At 51.8% G+C, this 18,903-nt stretch overlaps 9 protein-coding genes across 9 annotated transcripts; 3 read left to right on the top strand and 6 right to left on the bottom strand.

Moving 5' to 3' along the window:
- The first annotated feature begins 208 nt into the window (after window positions 1-208).
- Window positions 209-2,000, top strand: ASPZODRAFT_132482 (hypothetical protein). Its single transcript, XM_022723034.1, has 2 exons — window positions 209-1,022; window positions 1,105-2,000. The coding sequence occupies exons 1-2, from the start codon at window positions 593-595 to the stop codon at window positions 1,872-1,874; spliced, it is 1,200 nt and encodes a 399-aa protein (XP_022580898.1). The 5' UTR covers window positions 209-592; the 3' UTR covers window positions 1,875-2,000.
- An 887-nt stretch (window positions 2,001-2,887) lies between these two features.
- ASPZODRAFT_16155 (hypothetical protein) lies at window positions 2,888-3,479 on the bottom strand (the record flags this gene model as incomplete). Its single annotated transcript, XM_022726525.1, has 3 exons — window positions 2,888-3,093; window positions 3,292-3,351; window positions 3,419-3,479. The coding sequence occupies 3 exons, from the start codon at window positions 3,477-3,479 to the stop codon at window positions 2,888-2,890; spliced, it is 327 nt and encodes a 108-aa protein (XP_022580897.1).
- An 80-nt stretch (window positions 3,480-3,559) lies between these two features.
- On the top strand, window positions 3,560-4,159 carry ASPZODRAFT_1957756 (hypothetical protein). Its single transcript, XM_022727428.1, has 2 exons — window positions 3,560-3,565; window positions 3,628-4,159. Exon 2 carries the CDS (start codon window positions 3,723-3,725, stop codon window positions 4,008-4,010), a length of 288 nt encoding a protein of 95 aa, XP_022580896.1. The 5' UTR covers window positions 3,560-3,565; window positions 3,628-3,722; the 3' UTR covers window positions 4,011-4,159.
- ASPZODRAFT_1957576 (hypothetical protein) lies at window positions 4,159-4,885 on the bottom strand. The gene has a single exon (XM_022727427.1). It carries the CDS (start codon window positions 4,818-4,820, stop codon window positions 4,308-4,310), a length of 513 nt encoding a protein of 170 aa, XP_022580895.1. The 5' UTR covers window positions 4,821-4,885; the 3' UTR covers window positions 4,159-4,307.
- Window positions 4,886-6,011: 1,126 nt separating this feature from the next.
- Window positions 6,012-7,349, bottom strand: ASPZODRAFT_142204 (hypothetical protein; the record flags this gene model as incomplete). Its single annotated transcript, XM_022724828.1, has 2 exons — window positions 6,012-6,189; window positions 6,262-7,349. The coding sequence occupies 2 exons, from the start codon at window positions 7,347-7,349 to the stop codon at window positions 6,012-6,014; spliced, it is 1,266 nt and encodes a 421-aa protein (XP_022580894.1).
- A 1,197-nt stretch (window positions 7,350-8,546) lies between these two features.
- ASPZODRAFT_132477 (hypothetical protein) lies at window positions 8,547-10,645 on the bottom strand. The gene is made up of 9 exons (XM_022723033.1): window positions 10,497-10,645; window positions 10,304-10,436; window positions 10,173-10,248; window positions 10,034-10,115; window positions 9,880-9,979; window positions 9,409-9,815; window positions 9,176-9,345; window positions 9,025-9,109; window positions 8,547-8,957 (listed from the first exon to the last, which is right to left on the bottom strand). Exons 1-9 carry the CDS (start codon window positions 10,563-10,565, stop codon window positions 8,649-8,651), a joined length of 1,431 nt encoding a protein of 476 aa, XP_022580893.1. The 5' UTR covers window positions 10,566-10,645; the 3' UTR covers window positions 8,547-8,648.
- Window positions 10,646-11,944: 1,299 nt separating this feature from the next.
- On the top strand, window positions 11,945-13,835 carry ASPZODRAFT_132475 (hypothetical protein). Its single transcript, XM_022723032.1, has 8 exons — window positions 11,945-12,193; window positions 12,253-12,503; window positions 12,599-12,682; window positions 12,734-13,054; window positions 13,110-13,167; window positions 13,224-13,301; window positions 13,353-13,540; window positions 13,612-13,835. Exons 1-8 carry the CDS (start codon window positions 12,122-12,124, stop codon window positions 13,799-13,801), a joined length of 1,242 nt encoding a protein of 413 aa, XP_022580892.1. The 5' UTR covers window positions 11,945-12,121; the 3' UTR covers window positions 13,802-13,835.
- Window positions 13,836-13,898: 63 nt separating this feature from the next.
- Window positions 13,899-14,840, bottom strand: ASPZODRAFT_142201 (hypothetical protein; the record flags this gene model as incomplete). The annotated part of the gene is made up of 1 exon (XM_022724827.1): window positions 13,899-14,840. One exon carries the CDS (start codon window positions 14,838-14,840, stop codon window positions 13,899-13,901), a length of 942 nt encoding a protein of 313 aa, XP_022580891.1.
- Window positions 14,841-15,212: 372 nt separating this feature from the next.
- Window positions 15,213-18,707, bottom strand: ASPZODRAFT_151941 (hypothetical protein; the record flags this gene model as incomplete). The annotated part of the gene is made up of 3 exons (XM_022725795.1): window positions 15,213-15,977; window positions 16,044-18,469; window positions 18,569-18,707. 3 exons carry the CDS (start codon window positions 18,705-18,707, stop codon window positions 15,213-15,215), a joined length of 3,330 nt encoding a protein of 1,109 aa, XP_022580890.1.
- Window positions 18,708-18,903: the final 196 nt, after the last annotated feature.

Genomic DNA, 18,903 nt, shown 5'->3' with positions numbered 1-18,903 from the left:
AGATGAAATTAATCTCTTCAAAAGTTATAATATCAAATGAAGACTTCTTTAGTTATAGACTACTGACTGTCAGGATTAATTAGTCAATGAGTCAGTCTGACTACGGCTCCATAACTACTCGGTACTACATACTTAGCAATTGCTTATCCAACTCTACTCGATCAATGACAGCCGAATCCTTTCCTGGACTCTTATTTGCTTCGCCTCAGGCAGTATTTATGGAGCAGCTCTTGGACAGTCGAGTAATACTGCCCGATTAGGTATAGACTGGTTGTCTCAAAACGGATGAGGGGCTGGTTAGGGCTAGGGCTTATCTTGTCTCCCGAATAGCCAATCACAAACTGATCTGCTGCCCCGTGAGTCTGAATCATCCTGAATCAGCCGGACTGTGAGTAACGCGGCCTGGTCGTATCTGGCCTTGGATTCCTGATCCGAGATCCTACATTCAGGCTCAAAGCAAGGCAATAACAGCGGCATCTTTGAGGTCCTTTCCAGAGACACTCTTGAAACCCAGAACGACCAGGTTGTGCTGCCAAACACCCGTCGAAGTTCGCGTCGATCCCCTTTCCCCCCCCCGTTATCGCGTCGCAAAATGGCCATCCACCCGCATCTACCATCGCCGTCGCCCACGCCGTCTCGGGGCAGTCTGACACCGCAGCAGACGCGGGCAATCTCTGCTTGGACCGAGCAAGCCACGGCGTCTCTCGAAGATCTGACGCTCTCCGAGGTGGTTACCGTGGGCGATGGGACTGCTGCGCCGACCTCGACGCGCCGAGTCATGCGCGGGGCCTCCTCCGTCACATTGACCATCCCGCTTGACGACCATTTGCCGCCAGCCGAGCTCAGCCCAACACCACGGATGCGACTGGCGAACCGCACACCCGCGGCTGCAGAGAACGAGGCTCCCAAGGTATCGGTCAGTTTTCGGCGGCGTGAGCCTCTCCGCCGGGATAGTTTGAAGCGCCGCGAGGCGTTGCTCAAAGGCAAAGATGGCAGTCGGCGGCGACAACGGTGGGAGAATGGTATGTTGCCAGTATATCAATAGATTTCGTACATTGATATCAATGCTTACATGCTCTTTTTCTTTGTGTGTGTCTCTTTTAGACCGTTTGCTGCATAACCCGTGGGCGGAACCACCCTCGTCCAGCGACTGGGCCGTGCAACCCACGTACACCCGCCACGACCCAATGCCCTACTACCTTGCCTCGCTGTGGGACGCAAAATACAAAGAGCGGGGCTGTACTGTCTCCAAACAGACCCCCAAGGGCACCCATGACGACCAGACTCGGATCTCCAAGGAGGTACGGATGAAACTCAAGCACGCGCGCGCGGCCCGCGGTCTGCTCCAGGACTTGGAAGAGGAGATCCGGCGATTTATCCAGCGATGGAACGAAAAGCAGTTGATCCTGCGCGATGAAGAAGAAGAAGAAGAAGAAGAAGGAGAAGCAGATGAAGACTCTGATGAAGACGAGGTAGTTTTCGCCGGTCGCGGCCAAATGCAAAAACAAACCCCTCGTCCAGACCGTGTCAGCAGCTCGTCACGCCACGACCACGAGTGGGAAGAAGGCAAGAAGAAGGTCTTTGAAAGCCATGTCGACGACCGCGCCGCCGGGTTCGCCCGCTGGCTCGTCCACTCCCTCGCCTCGTACTATGGCCTGCACACCTGGTCCGTCACCGTCGGTACCGAAGAGGAAGGGTCCCCGGCCCGCCGGGAGGCATACGTCGGATTCCACCCGCCCGTCACGACCGGCCGTCAGGTTGTCGTGACACACCCGGCTGTTGCGGTTGCGGTTGCCGTTGCGGATGGGTGCCGGCGCGAAGCGAGGATCAGGCCGGGAGACGAACTTCCCACGCCCCTGTGGACGCAGGTTTGAAATTTTTTTTTTTTGAAATTTTTTTTTTGTTCACCTGTAAGTAAGCTAGAATTATCTGCTTGATATATATACCATTAGAATCAAATGTAGGTGATTTTCTCTCGATTGGCATGTCATGTTGATCCTCTAGATATTTAATTAGACCCCTCAAAAAGTGAACCGAACAACTGAACCATGGTTCGCAAGATAAGGTTGTTTGGATCTCAACTTAATACCTACAACTCTCAACTTCCACTTGTCAGTTACAACTGTTTAAAAAAAAATCCAGGTTAATTCGTAAGTAACTCATGATAATCATTGCGCCGTATGAGAGCCGTACCTTCGCCCATGTCTGTTCTCATGTCGTACAGAAGAAGTAGAATCATCCTAACTAGTTACCTAAAATTCCATCCCGCAAAAACTCCAGCCCAGGTCCAGATGGGGGTTTGTTTTTTCATCATTGCTATGCCTGCGCCCATCCTGTTCTGTTTCTCATTCGTTGCCCCTCCTGTCTGAAGCCCTCTGTAGAAAAAAAGCCTGTATTTGTATTTCTGTATTCGGTTCGTATTTCTGTTCCTGTGTTTGGAAATAGAATGTGGGTCGTGGTAGATTGTAAAAAAAAGGGAAAACAGTATAAATCACGTTCAGTCGCCCGAAGCAGTCCGGCATGATGCCTTCCATCGAATGCAAGTGTCATGTCGAATCTTCGGCTTGGGCGTATCGTGAACGTCCATCAAAGTTCGTTGGCAGATAAGACAAAATCGCTGTCGTGAGGGGTGTGTGTAGCGCCATCTAGAGGCCTCATGTTGTACATTGTGCAGTCGATCCGGACCGATGTGTCGTACTCATGTAACGAACGTCGATGGAAGAGAAGAAATGGTGCGTTGAAGAAAGGAAAAAGAATGAAAGAAAGCCCCCCCCCTCCCATCCTAAGGGGGAAAAAAAGAAAAAAAAGAAGAAAAAAGAATGATCACCCTAAGCAAGACGGATAGAAAGAAGCAAGAGGAGGAGGGAAGAAAGCATGATGGTCGACATCAGATATTCGGCAAGTAGTTGGGCTGCTGCGAGTATAGCTGTCCCTGGAAAACGGGAGATGAACACTGCCCGCGTATCAAGGCTTGCAGGGCGACCTCGGCGGCATCTTCCCGAGCATTGTTGATATACTGGCCATCGTACCAATATCGTGCTGCAATGTTCTGTCCGGAGATTGTGACCGTACTTGACCAAGCGGTACGACCTCCTGAAGTGAAAAGAAAGAGAAGAAGGTCAGCAAGAACGCCTTGGCAATGCAAACGGATAGCCGAAAGTGGGTGAAAGAAGCAAAAAAAAAAAAAAAAAAAAAAAATACTCCACCCCCCTTGGTTGTAGGTAGGCCAAAGGAACCAAGCGGCATGGGAACTTTCTGTAGAAAGAAGAGCAGAAACACGCCAGGACTCACCTCGACGATCAGAGACAATATTGAAAACCGGCGCGGTAAGCTTGTTGCTCCTGCAGTGTTCTGCAACATCGTGAGTTAAAATCCTCTTAGGATAAGGATAAGAAACAAGAGGGCTAGTGGGGCAGACCATTGAGTCTATCCTGCCAGCTGGGTCGGCTGCCTCCATTGTTGCTCTGTGGGCTAGGCATTGTGATGATGATTCGGAAGTTGGAGAAAAAGAGGTAGGCTCGGGTTATATCACTATTCGTAGCAAGGACGGACTGCGCGAGAGCCGGTAAGCAGGATAGAGGAGTCGGGTATCAATTGAGGGAAGAGTGATGATACTGAAGACTGCAGGAAACTTCCAAAGTGCCTTTCAGCCTTTGAAAAGAAATTGATATGGGAAGCGGGGTTTCAAATATCTTGTGGGCCGTGATAGACGTCGAGCCGTTATGATGATGGCAATGATATATGCTTTGCATTTTTTATTATTATCCTTTTTCCCACCTATGCCCCTGTCCTTTGGCGTGACAAACATGGAGCCTGACCACCAGACTTTTCCGGGACGGACTTATGCATGTCGTAGCAGACGTAGCACGGCGTCAGCAGTTCCCCTCCCCCCTCCCCCTCCCCCTGGTCCTCCACTCAAGGAATGCCGACTGCATGGAGGAGCATGCGGATCATTTCGAGGCTGCAAGCTGGAACGGCCCGGCGCACGCCGATTAGGCCGGCACCCTTGAAGAACATGCCAGACAGCAAGCGGAGGACAAGCGAGGAGGGAGGAAGAGGAGGAGGAGGGGCTTGGCTACAGACCAGGAAGTGGGCAGTGAACCACTGACTAGTCAGGTATAGAGTATCTCTTTTTGCCCCTCTCCACAAGCGAGATGACAGTCAGTCAAGACACACATATACACATAAACAGACACACATATTCCTACACCATACACAAACACTCTGATAAGGCCGTAGAAAGGAGACCGGCAGGGACCTGGCTTGCAAGTGTGACAGCAGTATGACAACTCAGAGTCTCAGCCCATCTAATCTGACATTGTCAACCGTCCGGAAAAGAAAGGCGTTCGGATCGGGTATGCATTGGCCTTTGACCCCCAGGGGACCGAATGGTATTCAACCTTCTGGAGGGGAAGAGGGCCCAGGGCCAGCCTGTGCCCAAAAGCGGAGAGGATGGGGTGGAAAAGCTCCATTCTGAAGCCAGAACTGGTTCGACTGTGGCCACACAAGCGGGCCCTAGGAAGGAAGGGAAACGGTGCCAGCTCATCAACCGATGACTGAATGGGCCAGGAGCAAAGAGGAAAAGGGAAGAAGAAGAAAAAAAAGAAAAGAAAAAAAAAAAAAAGAAAAAAAAGAAAAAAGAGGGCCCCAGTAGCAAGACAAATTGGCTCGCAGGAGACGGAGTCATGCCCACTATGTGCGAACAAGGGAAAATAACAAACCAGAGAAAGGAAGACAGAGAGATAATCGAGAGGCGCGAGTCTGTCGACCCGGTCTTTTTCGTCTTCGCGCCAATCGCCACAGGCCGGGCCGCTCTGCATGAACAGTTGCTGTTTTAGGTGCAGTATCTAGGCGCGGTCGCAGGGACAAAAATGCACGATGCTCTGTACCAACAGAAAAATAGTAGAAAAAGAAAATATTAAAAAACATCAAAAATATCAAAAATCCATATATATATATATAGAAGATAATCCGATAGAATGCCAAGTCGTTGGTTTAGTCTTGGACGACCGCACGACACAACAGTGCCAGCAAAGAGCCATATGGAAATATCGGAGGTGAGCCCCGGGTTAGGAGCCGCGATGATTCGCTGCTTTCCTTTGGCACCGAGTTGGGCATTCATGCCTGCATCGCCAGATTCGAGTTCATTCGAAGCAACAGCTCCGAGAGAGGAATAAGAGGGGTATTGGGGGGGGGAGTTGTCGACAGCGGAGCCTGACTCTCAAGGCTGATGTAATTGCCAGTGCATTTGATCTGGGAGAGGGAAAAAAAAAAACAAAAGGAAGATCGAGGAGAGGGACACGAGGGCACATACTCCATAGACGCGAGACACACCAGTGCGGGCCAGCACAGCAAGCAGGGCCAGCCAGTGCTGGGCGGGCATGTCGTCGATTTGATTTGAGGCCCCCTCCCCGCATTGTTTGAGAAGCTTAATCGAGAAGCAAAGCTCGTGTATCTGACCAAACCTCGCCGAGGTGCAACCACAGAGCAAGGAGGGACCTGAGTCAGGTTTCGTGACCTAAAATAGCGAATCGATATTTGTCGAGCCAATCGAAACGGTAGAGAATAGGTTCCCGACACACCCCTGCAATACAGTGCGGTGATCGTTGAGGGATATTTTACCCCTGGACCGGTTGGTTCGAGACTTGCCAACAGACACAGGACAAATTCTGGTGTTGGAGAGCGCCGACCAACCAACATATGAGTTATACGAGTCGGCATACGCCTGAATCCAGCTCGAAGGGCCATTCAATCCAAGATTGCTAGTTCATTCATGATACATGAAATCCATCATCAAAATCATATCCAAAAAGTGAAACAACAAGGTAGAAATAAAGGATTTTTAGGAGTTTCCAGTCACTGTATCTGGCCCAGTGCATTACATTTTGATGCCAAAAAAAAGGTGTCATGTGCTGCAAGACGTAGGCAGCTCTGTCGTTATCGTAGGTAGCCTGCTAGCCTTCCAAAGAATGAAAACTGATACAAAACTGATGGAGAAAAAAAAAAGAGGTCTATGGGGTTCGCCTCCAGTGAAGCATCTCGTCGATCAGGCGTTTTGGCCCCATGAATTCAATCCCCCTGGAGAGCGAGGAACTTAAAGGTTGCATGAGCGGGATCTGTCGTTTCGGATGCCAGCGCCGCCGGATGCAATCGTCAACCAGGACGATCAAGCCGGTAGCCACAATGACACTATTGAGTTAGAAAGAGAGAGAGAGAGAGAGAGAGAGAGAGAGAGATAGGAGATTCAGTGATGATACTTACTCTGCAATATCATGCATCTTGTCATAGACAGAGGGATCACTGATCCACATGGAAGAAGGGGAGACCCAGCCCCCCTTGCTCTCCTCCTCAACGGCTTCCAGCGGCGTGAGGATCTGGGGCATAATGTGTGCGATAGTCTTGGAGGTTTGAATATTGACCAGGTGGTAAGAGATCTCATGCAGGTCACCGTCCCAGCGCGATTCGCGCCGCCACTGATACTTGGTCGACCAGTATTCAAACTCGTACCGTTTGGAGGAGCCGGTGCCACGATGTTTGACTTCGACATGGGCGTAGTTGGAGAACTCAAGCAGCGTGGTATCCCCTAGCACCGGGGCACGCTCCCGCTCCATTCCACCTTCCAGCGGGGAGTCGAGATTCTCTTCGTCCAGACGCCAAAATTCATCGTCCCGGGCACTTTTCGAGACTGCCTCGTGCGATTTCGGTTCCGAATGAGGCGTCACCCCATGGCCGTTCGAAGAGCCTGGTCGTAGACTGGCCAAGACGCTGCTCCACGAGCGTCGAAACATGGGTCTTTTCTCCTGGAGAGACGAACGAGGCTTCCGTACCGAGTGACAAACCTCACGGCCCGAATCTCGACAGTAGCGGCGGAAGGAGAACTTGCGCGAATACAGATCATACATACGGAGATGGAACAGGGTGACATCTCGCTGGTACCCGCCCCGATGTGACGCTGTCGTGTCGACGCGGAGATTCATGTTACCGTCGATGGTAGCATCGTCGTGTCGGATGAGCAGGCGTCGGGAGGAAGGAAACAGGTCGGCGAACACGGTCGAGTTGGAGGGAAGGGCCTCTGCCGGGAAAGCTTCTGGGGTGCGATCTTCAACTTCGTAGCGTGGTACCTCTGGCAGGTCGTCCGCGGAGGGAATGGTCGAGGCATATGTCGAGACAGAATCCCTCACGTCGCCATGATGGAACGAATGGGGCACCTGGATGGGTTTCGAGGCCCATCTCGCACTGTACACTGTCGGAGCGGTGCTCTTGGAGCGGTCTGAGGCATCACTGTCGGTGGAGCTGGAGCTGCCGCCTTTCTGGTAACGAGCGCGGTAGGAGTCGGTGTAGGAACCCATGGCCTACTCCATAAGTTTGTTGGTGGTTGGCATTTACGTTTAAAAAGGAAAGAAAGAGACACAGACAGACTTACGACCATAAAAGTCAAGAATCAGAAGATATTTAGAGAGAGAGAGAGAGGGTCCTGTGATGACCGCCCTAGGACCACACTCGCTTGAATGGAAGGCCGGAGTATCCAGGGGACCAAGGGACCAAGGGACCAAGGAGCCAGCGGGGAGGGCGGAGATTCCAGGGCCAGATCTGGAACGACAGGGATGCGATCATGCAATGCTGTTGTTATTGCGGTGGAGGACGCAAAAGGACAGGGCGATAGGGAGATATAGGGAGGGAGGGGGGAGTCGACGAGAATGTGGCGGAGAGGGCGAGAGTAACGCAGAATGCCAGAAAAGAAAGAATGAAAGGAAAAGAAAAACAGCGTGCAGAGCAGAGGCAGTCAGTCATTTAGGACAGGACACTCACGCCACGTTTCACCGGTAGCAAGTCTAGATATTATTATATTATATTTTTTTTTCTTATTTATTTATTTATTCTATTGAGGCATTGTTTAACTATTCTACGTGTGCAACCTCTCTTCGGCCTAGACATCATCAGATGTCTCGCCTCCTCGCTGAACAGTACTGAAATGATAATACAGAATCATAGTTACTGGGTAACTGGCTACCTACTAGGTACATTGACTAGTTCTTTGTAAAAGTTAGTTGGTTACCTAGGTATACGCTGCGCCTTGTCTGCCACATTATATAGCCAGTAACGATAATATTCTGTACGGAGTACCTCCTGCCGAGGTACGAAGTAAACAGATTTAGAAATCAGCCTTGATGACGTTGGATGCAATACAACGCAGCAATCTGTCATACCGCTGCCCCTCGTTGATGGTCCTAGCTTCAGCATTGACTATTAACTACTGCGTACTCCGTACAGAGTAGAAGTTATTGTGGATCAAGTGGATATAAAGGATGAAATCGATGGTAATAAATATTGGTACGCGGAACGGTCCGATAGCATCAATAAGATATTACAATACGGAGTAGTTACTAGGAGGTACCTACCTAGGTTAGTTAATTACAGGAGTTAGTAAGGTCTATAAGTAATGTATTGTATTACCTTACTGCGCCTAACTCGCCTCACATAGGCAGGGCATCCTTGCATTGTTGGCCGATCTGAAGTCTGTATTGGGAGAAACTATGGTTACGTCACAACAAATAACTCGATCTAGAATCGATGTACAGTATACTATTATGTAGATCATAAGATATTCTTCTTACCATCTAGTATACGGAGTACCACTTGCTATCGTACTAATAAACAAATCTGCCTCCCCTCCGATTCCTCCACCCGTAATACCCGCGCAACAACACACACCCCCCACTCACAAAGAGCAGCAACGCCGCGTTCGTCCAGTGTCCCGTCGGATACCCTTTATCAGCCTCGTCGCTCTTGTAGATCCAGACCCCGACTATCTGCCCGGGGGCTCCCACCGAGACGTTTAGCGCGATCGCCAGTCCTGTTCCTGCTGTCGAGATGAGGTTCGACGAGAGCCATCCCAGCAGAGGGGGAATACATGCAAATGCTCCGCTGGCTGCGACGATGAGGCAGCCATATCGATGCTACCCATTAATAAACACATTAATAAACTACTCTTTTTTTCCCCTCTCTAGATATGGGAGAACTTACTAAATAAGCATCGGCCGGCAGAAGAGCCGAAGCCAGAAACCCCATCGCTCCAATAAATGCAAACACGGCAGAGTGTAGACCACGACTATCTAATGTATCAGCAAACTGTTATTAAGCATATATCTCGGATAGGTAGTTCTAGTCTTCTCACGCATCAAAGTGGTCGGCACACCACGCCACGACAATCGTCACTACATACGCCACCGCGTATGGTGGAACGGTCATCAGCTGTGCGCGTAGGTCGGTATATCCCAGCCCGGCGATGATCGAGGGGGTGAATAGTGAGAGACTCGAAAACGGAGTCGAAATGCCAAAGTAGATCTTACGTTAGAGTAGTTAGTTACCTGGCTCTCTCTCTCTCTCTCTCTCTCTATATAAACTTACTGCGTAGTGGGCGTAGAGCCGCCAGTCAGTCAAGACTTCCTTTGCATCCTGCCAGGTCATGGCATGCGCATCGCCCTTAGACCCTTCACCCTGTAGACGGGCGAGAGCCAGGGCCTTTTCCTCCGGGGAAAGCCAGTGCGCAGACTCCGGGTAGTCGGGGAGAAAGAACCAGACAAAAACGGCAGACACACATGACGGTGTTCCCTCGAGGATGAATAGCCACCGCCAGCTCGACAGACCGGACGCCCCGTTCATATGGCCCACCCCGTAGGCAATTGCGCCCCCAAAGGCTCCTGCTAGCGTTGCCGAGGCGAGAATCAAGGCGACACGGATAGAGCGCTCTGAATTGCGATACCAGAAGGTGAGGTAGTAGACGAACCCGGGGAAGAGACCGGCTTCCATAACGCCTAAGAAATGAGATTATCAGAATATCTGTACGAAAAGAAAAAAAAGGCAAATGAACACTCTTACCAAGCAGAAATCGAATTCCCGTTACCTGGGCATAGTTCTGTGCTCCGCCCAGACCCATAGAGATCGCTCCCCAGCACAACATCAAGAACGCAATCCATCTCTGAAGGATTAGAGAGAGAAAAAAGAATACAACAATAGACTTCAGTGTACATACACTCGGCCGGAGCTTCTTTAGGAAGTAGTTGGAGGGGACTTCAAACAGCGCGTACGCGATTAGGAACACCATGAGAGCGATTCTATCCAGATTAGTAGCTAACCAAGCCCACTTTCAATACGAGAAGGAAATACCGTACGTATATTGATAGGATGTCATGTGCGTTTCAGATAAGAGGTCGTTGTGGGTGTCTGCGTTGAGGATTTTGGCGTTACCTGCCAGGGTTAAGACCGAGTGCTTCGAACTCGCAGGGATATGGATGGTTTGTACCAATATTCGATCGGTCGAGATAGCAGAGAAGATATATAAAGGCGCATAAAGGCACGATTCGTAGGTCTTGCTTCCAGACGAGGCTCTTCTCTCGCAGATCGACGACAATGTTGACCTGCCCAGGACTCGAGGTCTAACCCTACCGGTTAATTAATTGATAATTCTCTCTAAAATAGAAAGAATAGAATATCACCTCGGGGTTCTCTCTCCATATCTCTCCTGCGTGTTCCAGGTCGTGAATGTTTTTCTTCTGGGAATCCATGCTGCTGACAGTAAGGAACTTTGGCAATTCATCCAGCTCTCGACAGAGAGAGGGGGGCTTTGTGGAATTTTATTCACGACCAGCCCAGACTGGAATTGGAATGATACCCCGCCTTTCATTGCGTTTTGCTTTGTGAAACTGATACCGAGTCAAGCGGAAGACCTCCGGCGGTCAATGGATATTTCAACGATTGATGAGAGGTGATTCCAAATCAGTCGATGATCTTCAGTGGCACGAGATGTGGTGCAGCGTGGAGACGAGCTCTAGATGCTCTAGCTGTGTTGTGTATAGAGAAATTTAGGATAGATGCTATTAAGACTTTTGTACGGTAGAATAGCATAGTTAAATTCTCAAGTGTATACTGTGATACCTATCCATGTCGAATCTATTGATTTGCAGTATAATACCTAACTTATTTTCAAAGTAAGTAATGCGGCTATTCATAAAAGCTAAGATTTATTCTTTTCTTATTAATTAAAAGCTGTCTTTCATCTCTTCTCCTTCAGTAAGCGTAAAGCCCGAGTTTTCTGACAAAATCCACATTCCACTGCGCTCGTGGGTTGGCCAACTCTGCGATGGAGAAAATACCCCAGTCATAACCACAACACCTGCCCGGAACTTACCAACAAAGATATTGTGTATATACCACCTAGGGTGGGATCCAGAGTTCAAATCCGCATGTCAGAGGGCCATCAGTGAATGAACCTCGCCATTTCTACTAGTTTTGTTTAGTAAGAGAGTTGTTCCTGCTCGCATCCTAAATCCCATTAAAGGTACTATCTTCATTGCTGTCTTGGAACTTATATTGACTCCTTGGAGAGGATTGATGCTGCAGTCCATTTCTCAGCTGTTCCAGTGCCATGTATATCTCCAACTCAAGTCATAGTGAGTCCTGGAGGCTGTATAATGGCTAACAGCTGGACGAGTAGTCGAGAAGGAATGAAAGATTCAGACAGTCAATGGGGTGCGAGGAAATGGGACTGAATTCAAGACCTGGAAGTTAGAAAGGAAAGGGGAAAGGAACTGATCCATACCAGGTCACTACCTAGGTACTGACTCATTCTCTCAACTTCTAGTTGGTCTTTCAACCCATATCATGAGTAAAAACACCACACAGCCACATAGGACTTGCGTCGCAGAGCGATAATCTGAAAGACACCATCTGTGGGCTACGAACAGCAACCGTGGATGAGGTTAAAATAAAAGATCCAGGAAAATGGCTCTGATGTTGACAAACTGCCTAATAAGGTTAGATAGCCTTGAGAAATATGCTAGCCTCGATACAGGTTAGTTATCTAGGTAATTATTGGCTCACATCGCTTACATAATGGCAATAAAAAAACATTGCAAACAAGACAAACACGCAGATAAATGAATGTGGGCAATCAGCCTGAAATCTGCAGTCAATTCCAGCCCACGCTTCGTTTCCGCGGTCAATTCCCTCTATGCGATGCCATAGTTCTTTTTGGAATAATCTGAGGCTATATAACGTCTTTCCCACGACCGTCAACACTAACCGATCGCTCGTAGCCCCGCGCGGGGCCCGAATCGCTGCCATGTCTACAGCCCCCTCCACGCGCAAACGAATGCCTTCAGCACTGACATTTGAGCTGCATGCCAAATGCTCGGTAACTCTTCTCCTCTGACGGTTTGAAAGTATATAAATTCTAACTTTTTTTTTCTTAAGACAACCAAAGCTCGTGCTAGCACACTCACTCTTCCTCATGGCGCGGTTCCTCTTCCGATATTCATGCCGGTAGCAACACAGGCCTCACTGAAGGGCTTGACGCCTGACCAGCTAAAACAGACGGGATGCATGTTGTGTCTGAACAATACGTATCACTTGGGTTTGAAGCCTGGCCAGGCCGTGTTGGATGAGGTGGGAGGGGCGCATAAGCTGCAGGGATGGGATCGCAATATCTTGACAGATAGTGGAGGGTGAGTTGGTTACATACTGGGAGAACAGGGCATACCGGAGGAACAAGGGAATAAAGGGGTTACCGTAATATCCGGCTAATAGACATATACCTTAGGTTCCAGATGGTTTCATTACTCAAGCTTGCCAAGGTGACGGAGGAAGGTGTCCGGTTTCTGAGCCCACACGATGGCACACCGATGTGCGTTTATTCTCTCGAGTCTTCTCTTTGATCTGTTGCTGAGATCGACAGGCTTCTTACACCCGAACATTCGATATCGCTGCAGAATTCCATCGGATCAGATATCATCATGCAGCTGGATGACGTCATTGCAACTACCTCGCCGGACCATGCACGTATCGAGGAAGCCACGGAACGATCTGTTCGCTGGCTGGACCGATGTATCGACGCGCACAAATACCCGGAGCGACAGAACCTGTTTTGCATCATCCAGGGTGGTCTGGATCTGGAGCTGCGGAGGAAATGCTGTGAGGAGATGGTGGCACGAGATACACCCGGGATCGCGATTGGAGGTTTGTCTGGGGGAGAGGCCAAAGAGCAGTTCTGCCAAGTGTGAGTTTCCTTGAATCAACACTCCGGTGGGCTCCCCAGTTGCTGATTGTCAAAGTGTGGACACATGTACGGGGCTTCTCCCGGAAGAAAAGCCACGATACGTGATGGGCGTGGTATGATGCATGCCTGTCCTGTTTTAACCCGCATTTTGTTCTATCTAACCTACCAGGGATATCCGGAGGATTTGATCGTGGCAACCGCCCTCGGCGCAGACATGTTCGACTGCGTGTGGCCTACAAGAACGGCGGTGAGTATACCAAGACGAGTCACATCACAAGGCAAATCACTAACAGATTAGCGATTCGGTAATGCTGTTACGGCCGCTGGCTCGCTGAATCTACGCCAGGCCTCCTTTGCCGACGACTTCGGACCGATCGAGGAAGGCTGCACCTGTGCCAGTTGTCGACCAAGGGAGCAAGGTGGACTGGGTATCACGAGAGCGTACATCCACCATGTGACAGCGAAAGAGACCGTCGGAGCACACCTGTGAGTTACCAATTTTCTTTTTCCCCTAGGGGTATTATGTGCTCTACAAATCCACTAACTTCCCGTGCCAGCTTGACTATTCATAATGTGCACTATCTCCTCACCCTGATGGGATCCGCTCGCCAGGCAATCCTGGAAGACCGCTTCCCTGCCTTTCTACGCAAATTCTTCAACGATCTGTACGGCGGGGACAGCTCCAAGTTCCCGACGTGGGCTGTCGGTGCACTCCGGGGGGTGGGCGTTGATTTACTTTCCAGCTAGTAAATGTGATAGGATATAATTACCAATGATTACAGATGTATACTCATATATATGTTGATCATTACTCCATGGATATCATAAACTGAGAAGTAACGCTTTACTTCCCCAGCAAAGGGCCCGCTCCCCTTAATAGGACAATGGTATCCCCCTGCTTGACTCGCCCCTCACCAATCGACTGCGAGAATTCCAGAAACTCGCCCGACTCGACATGAAAAACGCGCAGACGCGCCTCCTCCCCATCGGCACTGTTATTCCTGTTCTCGACCCGTAACCGTTTTGCCGCATCGTCAAGCACGCGCCCGACCTTCCAGCGCGAATCGTAAAAGAAGTCCCCGCGCGGCGGCTCCGGTTTGGTCTCATCCTCGCTCGTCCCAACAACATGCATATACACCCGTTTATCGACGGGGACGGCCGCGTCCCCCTTTGCCGATCTTTTCAATGCATTGAGCCGCGCAACGGGCGACCCTCCCACTCCACCACCACCACTGCCCGGCTTCTTGAGGAGGGTCGGCATGCTTGGCACTGCACCGCCCTGCTTGAACGAGGACCGCACTTTCGAAAACATAGAGCGGATTGTCTCGTTGGGTGATGGGCGGGCCTGGCCTGCTCGAGCGCCTAGCGGGGCGATCTTCGCGCAGTCGTGTTCCTCCCTTAACCTATGTTTAAGACAGTATTCCCTATTGCAGTTCGGACAGCGCACGCCCGGGTCCTTGAGCGTGTTGATCAGCGTTTTGCAGGAGAGGTGCGAGCATTGCGCCGTGTTGTAAATGGTGGGTTTCTGCGGTGCGGATGCCGATACCCCGGTCTTGCTGTTCTCCTTGTTGTTGCTGTTGTTGTTGCGGCGTCGGGCCCAGTCTCCCGCGTGGGCGCATTTATGAGCCGTCTCCGTCCGGTGGTCGAGACAGAATGTCCCATGGCAGGATTCGCAGCGGAAGGGGAGGAAATCGAGCTGCCCGCAGTATTCGAGTTGGCAGTGTCGACCGATGGATTCTAGGTCGGTGTCCGCCATTTGCGTGAAAGATTGTTGTGTGTCGGCCATGATGTCCAAAAAAAAGAGCCAAAAAAAGACTGAAATGTATTGGATGAAGGAATGAGTGAAAGAGAGAATAAATGCAGGGAAATATGCTTAAAATCAGACAGCTTCATGTATTCAAGGCAGCACTGGGTGCGTGGCGTGGAGAGCGCTAGAATGTCCTCGTCAGATGAGTAATACTGGTAGCCTTAGCCAGCTATATTTGGTTAGCGTACTAGCCACAACGCGGAGAGTAGCTCTGCAGATCTAATCTTATCTCCTCTACTCCGTACTTGACTACTGTCATGGTAAAATAGATACTAGTATTAACATAACTAAAGGGGTATTCAAACAAAAGGCGCAAGTAAAAAGAAAAGTAGAAAACAAAAATTGCACAACTCATCCTCTCTTCTCATCAAAAGAACCGCTCATGACAGTGTATTCAGAGGTCCCCACGGGGGAGCTAGTCGCGCTACTCGCCTGCGGCGCAAAGGGGATCGGACTGCTCGATGTGAAGACCGGGAGACCTTGCTTGGTCTGTGTTGCAGACATGGGAGGTGAGAACACCGACGGCTGGGGTTTAACGGGCTCATACTGAGACCCGGGAGTCAGGGGTGGGGACCCAACATTTGAGACTAGAGCAGGTTGGATCGGATACGCCGTATGATGTTCGACAGATCTGGTGGCAGCGTCGTTCTGGGTGCCGGAGACACTCAAGGAAGTAGTGGGTGAAAGCATGGGTTCCACGGCTGGGTCTTGGTTCTCCTGTTTTTTTCTGACTGGCTGGGCGGGTTTCTTCGAGCCCGTCTTCCGGGGCAATTTGACCGGTTTGGCCGATGCCCGTTTGCGCTCCTCTGCCGCCTTCTTCTCACGGGCTGCGTTTTCCTCCGGTGATGGAACCTTGAGTTTAATGCTGAGCTTCTTCACGCCGGCCGTCAGACTGTCCAGCTCCTCTTGCACTTCAGGTCTTTTCGGTTGTTCAGTGACATCGGCCTGTGGAGGAGGCTGCTGTTCACTTGCCGCAGAGAGGGCGGAGAGATCGCTCAAATAGGCTGAAGGAACCCGGGGCACGGGTGGCATTTTCTTAGGAGTTGCACCTCGCTTGGGCGTCCCGTTTCGAGAATTGGTTGTCTTGCGCGCACCCGCTGTTGAGCCAATAATGGACTGAGTGCTTGCTGCAGTTCCAGGACGGGAGAGGGATTGACTTCTTGAGGTGGCTGCACTACGCACCGGGGTTGAAACTTCATTGTTTGACACAGTGGTCGGGGTTGTGCTCTTGCGGCGACCGGTCCGAGCAGCGGGCGAACTCGCCAGGGACGGATCCAGAATATCCTTGACGGCGTCGATGGTAGTTCGCCGATTACTCTTGAGAACCTGCTTTTTGGGGGTCTCTATTCTGGGAGAATTGGGCAGCGAGGACTTGGGTTTCCGGCTTCGAAGCTGCATGCGCTTTTCGTCCGTTGTGCTTGGAGCGGTAAAAGCAGCACCAGCACCAGCAGCACCAGCACTACTACCACCCTTCGCTGCTGTCTGACGTTCACGCCGGATCCGAGAGGCTTCGGCATTAAGCTCGTCTGGCCGACAGCTCAGGGTCTGGCGGTTGCTGGGGATGAGAATCTTAGAAAGCTCATGAGTGGCTGTAGCCCAACCCACTTCGGGGAGCGGAGGAGGCAGCTCCGGTTCTTGCGATCCAAAGGACTTTCGCTCGCGATTTGGAGCTACAACCTTTGCACTGAACGCCCGCGTGGGTGCAAAATACGTCGGACTAGCCTTGTGAGACTTGCCCACGGGAGCAGGCGGGGGATACACAAGGGTCTCCAACTCGTCCAGCAAATCCGGAGCCCACCACTCAGTGTTGAAAACCGCCGTAAGCTCTCCTTCTTCTCCTTCTTCTTCCTGTCCCGCAGAGGCAAGTCCCATGGGAGATGAAAGTCCCAGGCGACCCATCATCTCCGAAGCCAGACGACTACTGGTCTGAGAGCTTGATTCGGACACGCTGGTGGTTGGATCACTGAGGCCCGCAAGATGACTCCAGACACCGCTCATCAAGGCTCGATTACTGTACCCGCCTTCGAGCACACTGATGATGCGACCGTCAGCCCCAAGCCCTTCTTCCTCGGCCATGCGAACGACATCGGCGGTAAATTTGGCGTAGAAATCGGTGGGCACATTGACTTTGTGTCTCTGCATGCCAGCACCCTCCCATTCACTAGCATCAAAGCCTGCCGAGAGGAAGATGGCTGCTTTGGGAGCCGGTGCGTTGGGTGTGTTCGCGAGGCGCTCTGTATGCAGGCGCAGGAAGGCACGCGCCTTGTCAATCAAGACGCTGTATTTTGTGGCGTAGAGCTCCCAGAACTCAGCAGGGGTCTTCCATGGCTCCAGATGAATATTCCAGATGGACTGGCCATGCGCCTTGTCGACACAGACGCTTGCGTTGCGGACCTTGTCTGCATCTCCCATTTCACACGGGTAGGAGTTGATATCGTGCAGGCTGAAATAGCCAACCATGGTTTTCTTGTGGCTTGCTGCGTTCTTGGCGGCGGCAATGGCTTTGGTATTCTGGTCCCAGGCGATCTCCTGCGAGCCGTCGCCGTGATGCAGGTCAAAGTCAAGGATGGCGGCGTGGGTCAGACCGTGCGTCATGGCGGCATAGGTGATTCCCACATGGACATTGTTGACCCAGCAGAAGCCCGACGGATGGCTGGCAGAGCAGTGATGGCCCGGGGGCCGAATGCATACAAACGCGCGCCTGGTCGAACCAGGTCCCAAGACGGCATCAACTCCTTCACAGACACCCCCCAACGCACCCTCGATCGCGTTGAGCGACTCTGAGCACAGATATAGATCCCCTTCGTGGAACTTAGGAGCGTTGTTGTTGTTGGTGGTGGTGGTGGTGGTGCTGCCGCCGCCGCCGCCGCCGCCGCCGTTTGGGTCTTCCTTTCCAGCGCTGCCCGCGCTACGAGGGCGCACAAGCTCCCGACCGTTCAAGGCGAGACGGGACTCCGCAGCGTCACACATCCCCTTGAGGTCTTCCATCCACTTGGTTCCGTGCACGTGGGTCGCCGCCGGGGAGGTGAGTGGCATCGAGCGCCCTGTCCGACGGATTTGAAATGGGGGCCGTGGCAGTAGCTGCGCGTCTAGATCCGGGTGAGGGGCAAACTTCTCGCCGGCATGTCTTTTGCCCAGACGGACATAAGCGGCCGACACACCCAGCACACCCGCCCGTATACGTTCCGGACGCTCGACGATCGTGCCTAGCGCGGCTTTGGAGGTTCGGGGGCGCGAGAAGCGATGGCCGTAGCAAGCATCGTGCAAGACAACGAGGGCCGTCGACTGCAGATCGCCGGCATCGTGCAACGCCAGTTCCTTCTGGAAGTGCTCTTCCGCGATAGTCGCAGCCGTCACGACTGGAGGAGGCGGCGGCGCCGCCGCCATGGCGGTGGCCATGCTGGGCGGCGAGGAAGCAGCCAGGTGGTTACTCGACGAGCGTCTTGAGAGACTAGGACGTGGCGATGGCGACCCTCCAGCGTGCTGAACCGACCGCAGCGAGGTGATCGAGGAGCGTTTGTGCAAAGCGGGGATGGACTGGCGACGCTGATCCCTCAGTGAGCTGGAGCTGGGCGTCCGGCGTAGAGCGCCCGGTGGAGGAGGAGGGCCTGAGGCGACGGGCGGAGACAGCAGCAGCGACGACGACGACGACGACGACAAGACGGGCGACGAGGCCGGCACAGGCGTGCTTGCAGCAAGCGACAGACGACGGAGACCGTCCGATAGCGATGGATGCGACAGCTCAGCTGCAGGATCCGACGCAGGAAAAGCTGCATCTTGAGGCTGCAATAATCTCCCGGGCGCGTCATTATCGCGATGCGCGGCGGAGGGGTGGCGCGGGTCCATAACGTGTCGAAACAGCTGGCAGTCGACTAACCGAGACAGCACTGAAACAGACGCATTCACTTACAGTGACATTGAATCCGCAAGCGAGCCAGTCTACTACAAAAGGTGGTAGAAGCTTGAAAGGTGAGAGCAAGTAGAGTGGGAAAAGAGAGCGGGCGCTTTACTTAGCGCTGTCAACAGGGGCGGTCGTCATTCC

The sequence above is a fragment of the Penicilliopsis zonata genome (assembly GCF_001890105.1).
Source record: "Penicilliopsis zonata CBS 506.65 unplaced genomic scaffold ASPZOscaffold_7, whole genome shotgun sequence".
NCBI classification, from domain to species: Eukaryota; Fungi; Ascomycota; class Eurotiomycetes; order Eurotiales; family Aspergillaceae; genus Penicilliopsis; species Penicilliopsis zonata.
The sequence above is the reverse complement of the archived record's forward strand: the minus strand, read 5'-3'. Positions and strand labels throughout refer to the sequence as shown.

Coding starts and splice junctions, on each gene's coding strand:
- ASPZODRAFT_132482 (XM_022723034.1), top strand. CDS start 593: ATGGCCATCCACCCGCATCTACCATCGCCGTCGCCCACGCCGTCTCGG. Junction 1,023..1,104: donor GCGACAACGGTGGGAGAATG/GTATGTTGCCAG, acceptor TGTCTCTTTTAG/ACCGTTTGCTGCATAACCCG.
- ASPZODRAFT_1957756 (XM_022727428.1), top strand. CDS start 3,723: ATGATGATGGCAATGATATATGCTTTGCATTTTTTATTATTATCCTTT.
- ASPZODRAFT_1957576 (XM_022727427.1), bottom strand. CDS start 4,820: ATGCAGAGCGGCCCGGCCTGTGGCGATTGGCGCGAAGACGAAAAAGAC.
- ASPZODRAFT_132477 (XM_022723033.1), bottom strand. CDS start 10,565: ATGGATTCCCAGAAGAAAAACATTCACGACCTGGAACACGCAGGAGAG. Junction 9,816..9,879: donor GGGAATTCGATTTCTGCTTG/GTAAGAGTGTTC, acceptor CTCATTTCTTAG/GCGTTATGGAAGCCGGTCTC. Junction 9,346..9,408: donor GGCTCTACGCCCACTACGCA/GTAAGTTTATAT, acceptor CTCTAACGTAAG/ATCTACTTTGGCATTTCGAC.
- ASPZODRAFT_132475 (XM_022723032.1), top strand. CDS start 12,122: ATGTCTACAGCCCCCTCCACGCGCAAACGAATGCCTTCAGCACTGACA. Junction 12,683..12,733: donor CCACACGATGGCACACCGAT/GTGCGTTTATTC, acceptor TGAGATCGACAG/GCTTCTTACACCCGAACATT. Junction 13,541..13,611: donor GAGACCGTCGGAGCACACCT/GTGAGTTACCAA, acceptor TTCCCGTGCCAG/CTTGACTATTCATAATGTGC.